The sequence below is a fragment of the Halyomorpha halys genome, unplaced genomic scaffold (genome assembly GCF_000696795.3).
Source record: "Halyomorpha halys isolate HHAL.00 unplaced genomic scaffold, Hhal_1.1 Scaffold375.1, whole genome shotgun sequence".
Classification (NCBI taxonomy): domain Eukaryota; kingdom Metazoa; phylum Arthropoda; class Insecta; order Hemiptera; family Pentatomidae; genus Halyomorpha; species Halyomorpha halys.
The window spans coordinates 672,791-681,919 of NW_027105275.1; the positions used below are offsets into that span (position 1 = coordinate 672,791).

Sequence of the window (9,129 nt, forward strand, 5' to 3'; positions counted from 1 at the left end):
ATTACAATAGAGAGAGAGAGAGAGAGAGAGAGAGAGAGAGAGAGAGAGAGAGAGGGAGAGATGGAAAGGAAAAATGAATTAATGATAATAAACAAAAAAGGGCAAATAATGTTTATTTAAATATTTAAAAGTTTTAAATGCATATTAGAAACATGCAACAATATTTTGTATTAAATATAATAATAAAATAAATTCAGCTGTTTATTCACTAATTTAAAAACTTTAATTGAAAACCAAAACATATATTTTATATTTTTTGGGAATTGGGTGGACAGGAAATGATTGAAAATAAAAAGGAAATTGGAGCAACAAAAGAAAGAATAAAAGAATTACATAGGGACAAAGATCAGATTAGATAAGATTTGTCAAAGATTGCACTTCGGTGGGCCATTATACCAAAACAAGGAAGGTCAAGAATGGGTTTTATGGGAATTAATTGAGGATTTAAATGAAGGAGGTTGGAGAGATATAATAAATGGGATTGGATAACATGAAAAAGCAAGGATTCCAGGAAATATTTATGATGGAAGGAGGGGTTCTAAATAGAATTGGAAGAGAGAGGTGTCCCTGGGGATCCCAAAGATGGATCATACAAAGGAATAAAAAAATAGTTAATAACTCTTGACCGCACCCGCAACCATCTCCTTCATATTTTGAAAAAATACGGTCAATCATTAATATGAATATTATAGAATTAATAAAAAGTATTAGTTTTGCATCAAGTTACACAGAGAACTCTGGATACTGCAAAACAGTAGTCAAAGAGGTGGAATAGTAAGATGGTGACAAGGAGCCTACACCTTTCAAATGGTAATAGGTGATAAAGGTAATTTGCTTGCTTTAAGGTGGTAAAGATATAAGAGGAGATACTGGAAGCAGGTTTTTTTTTTCCCGAAAAGGGTTTGGTTAAAGGAGATTCCAAGATTTTTGGTGGTTAGATAGAATTTTATGGGATTGCTATTTAGAAATAGGATTGGAACGAGGTATGATTTTAAGCATTCAACTTTAGCTTGTTTTATACCGCCCAGTGACTAATTTGATTCAAGTCATTTTTAAGTTTTTTTGTGGCTATTAATAGGTCGGATGATGAGAAGGGAAGATAAATTTGGAAATCATTCGCATACATATAGTGTTAGGAGTGACAGATAAGGATAGAGAGGACATTTATGTAGATAAGAAATAGGTTGAGAGATAGTGATGAACCCTGAGAAACACTAAAGAAGGGATGTTACTTGACATCCCAGGTTGACCAGGAACCATTACTGTGAACGATTAAAAATAAAGGATTTAAACTAGACCATAGCACTGTTAACCATTGCATAGCATGCCTTCACATTAACCCATATAAGCAAAATTAAAACAAAAAAAGTTCATACAATAAAAGATAAAATAAAAATTAATAGAAATACATAGTTATAATAACAAAATAATTAAGACCTTTTTCAATGTTCTGAGCATTTCGCCATAATCTGCAGGCTCAAGCTTTGGTGTTGCAGCAAGCTGTTTTTCGAATTCTTCTAGAACCTCTTTCCTCTCAGACCACTTTTTAGATTCAAGTTTAGTATAGAACTCTTTATTAAGCTGATTTAAAATATCAACAGGTTCAAGTAGATCATATGGATCTGTTTCATCTACAGCACATTCTTCATCTTCTGTTTCTGCAACATCTTTAAAAAAAATCATACAAAAAATATATATATATAAACTCATTGAATTATATAGAGTAGAAAGATAACACAAATTATAAATTAATTTCCCAAGATAAATCAGTGAAAGTTGAATAAACTAATATATTTTACCTCCATCAACACCATCAGCACCAGAAACAGCAATTTTTTTAGTCTGCTGAGAACGTAAAAGTCTACTAGCTTTTGCTGGCACAGCTTTCACCTTTTCATATTCTGTTTCGACTTCTGCCAACTATCAAACAAACAAAACACAGAGGATTAATGACAAAATTATTAGCATTTAAATTATTTTTTGAAATATAAACATACTGTGAAAATACAACCGAATTTCTATATTATATACAGCTACTTCATACAAATATGAACAGTATAAAGAGAATACATGAACATTGTGTGCATTAATATATTTGAACTACATCAAGAAATAATGCTAGAACCTAAGAAGTTTCACCTCTGAAGCATGAGTCTCACATATATTTTTTTCATTTATTCATTTTTCTATTAAATCAGGATTATTTTAACTTAACTCCTAGGTATTTGTTGTGGTTAATAAGTCTAAACAGTATAGAGGATCTAGATTATTGCGGGTTTAAACCATAAAAGAATTAGGTTAATTTTGAAATTATTTTATTAGAAATATGAAAATATTATAACGAACTGGCGACAAACAGTAGAGAATGGGGTGAGGGATTAACTGTTCCCCTTATCAATAGGAACGATCTGCAGGAAATCAATGTGAATCACTCTCCTAATAAGGGATGTGGATCTGCTATATAATTACTAACCAATGGATGAAGTTAATAAATTAATAAGTAAATCAGTAATAAGATAATTAAAAATCTGTGGGTGGCACTGGTCTACCAAGCAACCATTTGAGTAGATAGTAGGGGCATGACAACTCCAGTTAAATATCATATCAAAAAATAAGAATCCAGATTATGATAAAACGAACTTATAAAATAAAGGGCTTATCTAAATAAATAAGAAAATTATTTAAAGAATATCATTTAAGGTTTAAACCTATAGAAATATTAAAATATTTTGTACTAATATCTCTTATTTTAAATTAAAAAGGATTTAATGCCATGTACTAGCTTTTAGAAATACACATGTTAATTCTTCTCCCTCCATGTGCTTTTATAACAGTGAAACAGTTGCAATTTTAAGAAAAAATTGAGTTAATTGTAACAATGCTACTACTGTACTCAGTAGTAGATAAGGTAAGAAACCACTAGCTTATCAACTTGCTAGTGATCAGTGCAAACTTGTGTGATCTGAAGATAAACCAGAGGTCTCACAGCTATTTTTTAAAACCTATTTTAGCCAATTTTCTTTATTTTCTCCCAGAACTTTTAATATGAAGTGAGTTTAAATTAAATTTTTAGACCAAGAAAATAGCAAGCATCAAGAAATTAAGAAACCAGGTGAAATTCAGTACATTTTAGTTATAGTGAATTATGTTTCTTACAGTAAGTATTAAAGTCAACACTGTAACCTCTTACAGTTCTTCAGTGCACTTAATTCTAGCATTTCTATTAGAAAGTGATATTTTCAATGAAGAACTCACATGAAAAATACAATTTTATATACCTGATTTTTCCAATCTGATGCATCCTGAAGGTGTAATTTACCAGTAAACATAAACAATGTGTTCAGACCAGTTTTGATCCATTACCTTAATTTGATAAATATATTAAATAAATTCCAAACTAACTTTCCTCTCTTTATTTTCCCACTCATTTTATTCCTTACAACCTTAAATCATGTACTATAGAATTTCTTGGCAATATGTTGTTTCATCTACAATAGTATAAAAATCAGATCATAGTCCAGTTCTGCTTTTTTTACATTCAAGTTTCATACCAAAGCCCTCCGCTCCTTCATTCATTAGAGGAAGAATTGGCTGATCAAATTTGGAAGTGACTTGGAAAATAAACTAGACTTAAACATTCGATGAAGACAAAATAAGACATTGACGGAGCTGTAGAAAAACTAACAACATCAATAAGAACAAGTATACATACAACCCCTCACAATAGTCTACCCACACAGTCTTACCAATTTGATGTCTATTGGTGGTGCCGGTTTGAATCCGGCCTGGGATGTTGACTTTTTTCATTGAGTGGCGGTCCCACAAAATGAAGAACTTTGACCCCCAACCATGGTTAGGCAGTACAGGACTCCAATGGGAGTCTTGGCAAAAAAACAAAACAAGTATACATGACAACACTTCGGCTAGTTAAATTAATAACAATAAACAGAATTACCTGCATATTCGTTTCTTATTAAGGGAAAAAGGCAAAGCAAGATCAAAGTGGCATAGGACTAGATATCCAACTGACAAAACGTATTACACCAAATTGACTAACAAACTACAAGCAGAAATTAGAAAATTCAAAATTTACAGAAAATCTAACAACTAATAAGTCATTAAGGAGAACCAATAAAAAACTGCTGAATTTCAAAGACTTTAACTATCCCCTTCTTATCGAATCCTAAACCTGGACCAGAACTGACAAAGAAAAATCGCAAACATTTGGACAACATATTTCTAAAACCTTTATTTCATATCCTTAACCCAATTCACCTTGAATGTATTGAAGCATAACTAAATATTCCACTCAAAATGACCCTCCCACCTAAAGCAAAGCATTTCATCCTTCAGAAATATCCAGTAACATTCAAAGATTACCAAGCTCCTGGACACAACCTAATAACATCATACATCCTAAAACTTCTTCCTCGGAAAGCCATCCTATTCCTCACCTAACACTGTACTCTGCCCCACATATTTCTTGACCTTTGGACATTGTCTATTGAATACCTATCCTCCTACTGCCCTATCTCTCTATTAATATCAATAATACCAATCATGGGCAAAATCCTTGAAAAACTCATTTTGAAACACCTATACCCCATCTTTGATTCTAATCATATAATCCCTGATCACCAGTTTGGATTCCAAACATCCCACTCCACTATCCAGCAATGACATCGTGTGGTGGACATTGTCTCATCTTCTTAGGAGCACGGAAAGTACTGTGCAGGAGTCTTTTACGATGAAGAACAGGCTTTCCATCGAGTCTAGCCTCTGGGACTGCTTAAATTTCTACCTCCTAAATAATTTCTAATCATCCGTTCCTTTCTCACTCATAGATTATTCCAAATAAACCATAATGGGGCTTATTCATCCCTCTTCTCTGTCTGCTAGTGTTCCTCAAGGTGTTATCCTCAGTTCCATCCTTTACACCGTCAATCCAACTGACATACCAAACAATCCTAACACTATCCTCACTATGTATGCCGATGACACATGTGTGTTCGCACTTAATAATAACCCTTTAATTGCATCCCAAACTTTCCAATCTCATATCACAATCCTCGAAGAATGGTGTCGTAATTGGAGGATTAAAATAAATTCCATCAAATCACCTTTAACCTTCATTGTAAACCAACCAACTCCCCTACAGTATCATTTAGTAATGTTGCTCTTACCCCTGTTGAAATAGATTTCTTACCTTAGACTGCAACTGGACCAACTACTAACCTGTAATCCTCATAAAAGACTGAAAAGATAGGAAACTGCACATCGATTCTGATTATTACAAAACTTACAGGACAAACAGTCTAAACTCCCAATCCATTACAAAAGACTGATATACATGACTATAATAAAGGCAATCTGGACATACGGAGATGAACTTTGGGACACCACTAAACCTTTGAATCCCTCTCGTATTCAATCCTTACAATCCAAAATCCTCCTTACTTTGTTACAAATAAAATCAACCATAAAGACCTTAATGTTCCCTATGTAATTGATCTTGCCCGAACCAGATATCATTCCTTCCATTATACACTTCCTAACCACCCAAACCAACTAGTTTCTAATATTCCTGACAATCCCCCGAGGCCCCTGAAAAGAAGATGCCTCAAGAACTTCTAATGTAGAAATATTATTAGAGTGCTACCAAGGGGCAGTTTCTCTACATGCCTGTATCACTCCATTATAATCTTAGATCCAAATTTACTGGATGTATTTTAATGTATATACAGTTATAAATATCATTAAATAAATAAATAAAAAACCTTAATAAAAAAAAAAAATAGTTAACAATACTTAAACTAGCAAACATTAACATTACACATACTAACCTGAGCTGGTTTTAGTATTGCTGTAAGCTGTGGTTTAATGACTGGTCCTAACCAGTGGTAAACAACACTTACTAGCATCTTTGTTTCTGACCGAACATTACCATCTCGGTCTTCGAGTAGGCTTGGTATACGTTTCATCAATTTATTAACATTTATAATTTTACATCCAAATTCTCTAAAAGTAAAACAGATTTTAACAGTCATGAAATTCATAATAAAATTAATTTAGAAAAAAAATAAACTAATGTTAGTATGGCCTACTGCAGATTCATCAGATGTATAGTGAGAAATGAAAGAATGATGAATGGTAACACAACACTGGTAGTAACAAAGGAACTCTCCAACCATGATGATGGAACTCTACTCTGCTAATACAACCATACACCATAAACAAAGAATAAAAGATTTCTACTAAAGTAGCCCAACTCATAAGTTCCTCTAAGCTAATAATCAGAGGTATAGAGCATAGGTTTAGTTCACTTCTTGAAGGAATGTAAGATATATAATTGGTAATAAATTTTAAAATGGGCAAACAAATCTTTATTTATGCATTAAAACTTGTTAAAGACATAAGAAATATGAGGAGAGGATAGAGCATAATAGAAAGATTAATTAAATAAATGTAATAAGTGAGGAACAACCATGTTCGCTAAGTGGTACATAGTACATAGTACATATTTAAATAATACATTTAAATTTAAAAAAACTAGAATCTATTTATAAACTATAATTTAATAATGAACAGGAGAAAAATCAATTCAAATAATACAAAACTTAGTTCAATTATGCATAATCTTAAACCAACGGGGGAAAAAAAAAAAAACATTAAGGAATCATTATCTAAATCTAGACAGTTATTAACAGCAGTAATAGTAATAAACATTCAGAGAGCACAGTGAAAGACAAAATGAAAATTAAAATAACTATCAGATAAAAATGTACGAAAAACATGTAGTTAATCAATCTGATTCAACAATAAACCTTACTTTAGTGATAGAGTGAGGACATGAACACTTGCAGCCGCAACTTTAGGGTTTTTGGATTCAGTCCCTTTAATAATTTCTTCATACACTATTTCGTGCTTTTCTATTTCGATATACATCAAAATTATCTGAGCTGCTAGCTCCCTGGTCCGGGCTTTTGGTGCAGCTAAACATTTCTGAATTATGCCTGCAACTACATCACTAGTTGTCCTAAAACAAATTAAAAATGTTAATCAATAAATAATAAAAGAAAAATATGATTTATTTTTAAAAGGAGAATTAACTGAGAAGGATAGCTATCTACTCATTAGATCAGTAAAATATGGATACTTAGTAGATATTTAACAAAAACTCAATAAGTATTTTAATCAATGCAAGAGTATCAACATTCATGGGGATAGATAAGATTGCTGTATTTATGAATAAATTGAAACTCTGGATAATGTTGGAAAAATTATAACTTTGACGTGTTTCCCAATTTTAAAACAACCTGTCCAGTAGATAAAAGCAAATGCTTATTAAATACAAATGGATAAGAAATTCTTATGTAATTAAAAAAATTGATGATTTTGGCCTTCCAACAGTAAGCTTGAGTAATCTTATGAAAGCACATCAAAGCATATGTTTCAACACCAAAAAAATATAACATTTTGACAAGAAATAAAGAATAATGTTCCAACCTTATCAAAGAATGTTTTAGATAGTTCACTGCCATCTGTAATATCAAAGTCACGCAAAACTGGTTTTTCTGCAGCAGCTGTTTTAGAGACAAATTATCGATCTTGTTTAGTAACAAAAAAGGAAATAAGAATAGAGATATCTTCAATGATACCCGAGTTTGAGAAAATTAGTGCTGAAAACCTAGTCCTACCATCACATTTGAATTTTATTTTTACTAAGAATTGTTGTTCTCTTACTTACACATTTTTTATTAGTTAAAAATATTACTTCTGATAAAAAAAATTGTTTAAATGTAAATTTATGCATGATATGGTATATTATTCTGTATTCCAGTAAATAAACTACATTGCATAAACTCTAATATCTTGTAAGCATTGATGATATTAGATTAAACACTTTTTTTTGGAAAAAAAAAGGAGGATAGGGATATAAATAGAATAGAAACCACTGCCGTATAGGATTGTTAAGATATATTATTTATTAACAAGCAATGGTCTTTAATATTAAGACTTAAAGCTAAGATATTCACTTTTCAATAAAAATCAACTCACCGTCCAGCATTACCACAATTTTCAACAAAAATGAGAACAGCTTCTAAACCTTTTTCTTGGCAAAGAGCATGACTATCAACAACAAATTTCTTAACTAGTCCTATATATTTATTCCACTCAGGAGATTTTTCATCTTCAATTTGCTGAAAGTGTTTGGCAGCACCCTCATAACCAACGAGTCTAGCTTTCCACACCTAAATTTAAAAATAGTATGTCAAAATTTAAAATTGAATTTTCAATATAAAAACATAAATTAATATAAATATGTACAGGATCAGAATTTGTCAACAAAAACCTAAAAGGATAAAAAAAATTTAGAACAAATAATTTTTTCAGGTAAAAAATGAGTTGGTGCCAAGCCATATTTTACCAAGACAAAATTTAATGATAAACTGACAGGACAATGCTTTACCAAATCAACCTAAGTGAAATGTTTTCTAAATGAAAAACAAACAATTGGTATTGTATTTGTATTGGTATTGATTTATTGGTATAAATCTAGATACTAAATACATTATAGTTATGTAAATTTAAACTAACCACATTTAAAACACACAAATTTGTCCCGGGACTACCATCACAACTGTCACTATACAAGAATATAATTAACATACCTTATGAACACAAGCATCCTCAACTGTTAATTTCGTATAATCGTCTTCATCCATAGCGCACATAAACCACCTAAAAAAAGTAATAAAAATGAATAATAAAATATATATTACAAATGATTATTTCAACCCAATTAGATAAAATAAGGTAAAATTTAAAAGCTTAATATTAATGAAAATGTCAATAAATAAATGAGTAATAAAATATTTTAATAATAAATGAGTAATAAATAAATTTTATTGACAGATTAACTTTCTATGACAGTTTTAAAAAAGATCTATGAATGCTGGCACAAATCAACCCAATATAAAAAGAATCTTGGATACATTTTCTCTTAATAAAGTTTCTACATATTAATGACCTAGTTCTGGCCTAAAGTACTAATAATAAGTAATAACAGGACAATAATCTTAAATAAATATACTATATAATAATATGTATAATAAATAAATAACTATT

At 30.8% G+C, this 9,129-nt stretch overlaps 1 protein-coding gene across 1 annotated transcript in view; it reads right to left on the minus strand.

Annotated features, from left to right (window-relative positions):
* msps (msps cytoskeleton-associated protein 5) overlaps window positions 1-9,129 on the minus strand; it is a 108,567-nt gene that overhangs the window by 95,356 nt on the left and 4,082 nt on the right. The window contains exons 2-7 of the mRNA XM_067050231.1: window positions 8,673-8,742; window positions 8,059-8,252; window positions 6,830-7,036; window positions 5,844-6,018; window positions 1,800-1,920; window positions 1,438-1,667 (exon numbers count right to left, since the gene is read on the minus strand). Coding sequence (XP_066906332.1) covers window positions 1,438-1,667; window positions 1,800-1,920; window positions 5,844-6,018; window positions 6,830-7,036; window positions 8,059-8,252; window positions 8,673-8,735 — 990 coding nt within the window. The 5' untranslated portion in view covers window positions 8,736-8,742. The remainder of the gene's footprint in view (window positions 1-1,437; window positions 1,668-1,799; window positions 1,921-5,843; window positions 6,019-6,829; window positions 7,037-8,058; window positions 8,253-8,672; window positions 8,743-9,129) is intronic.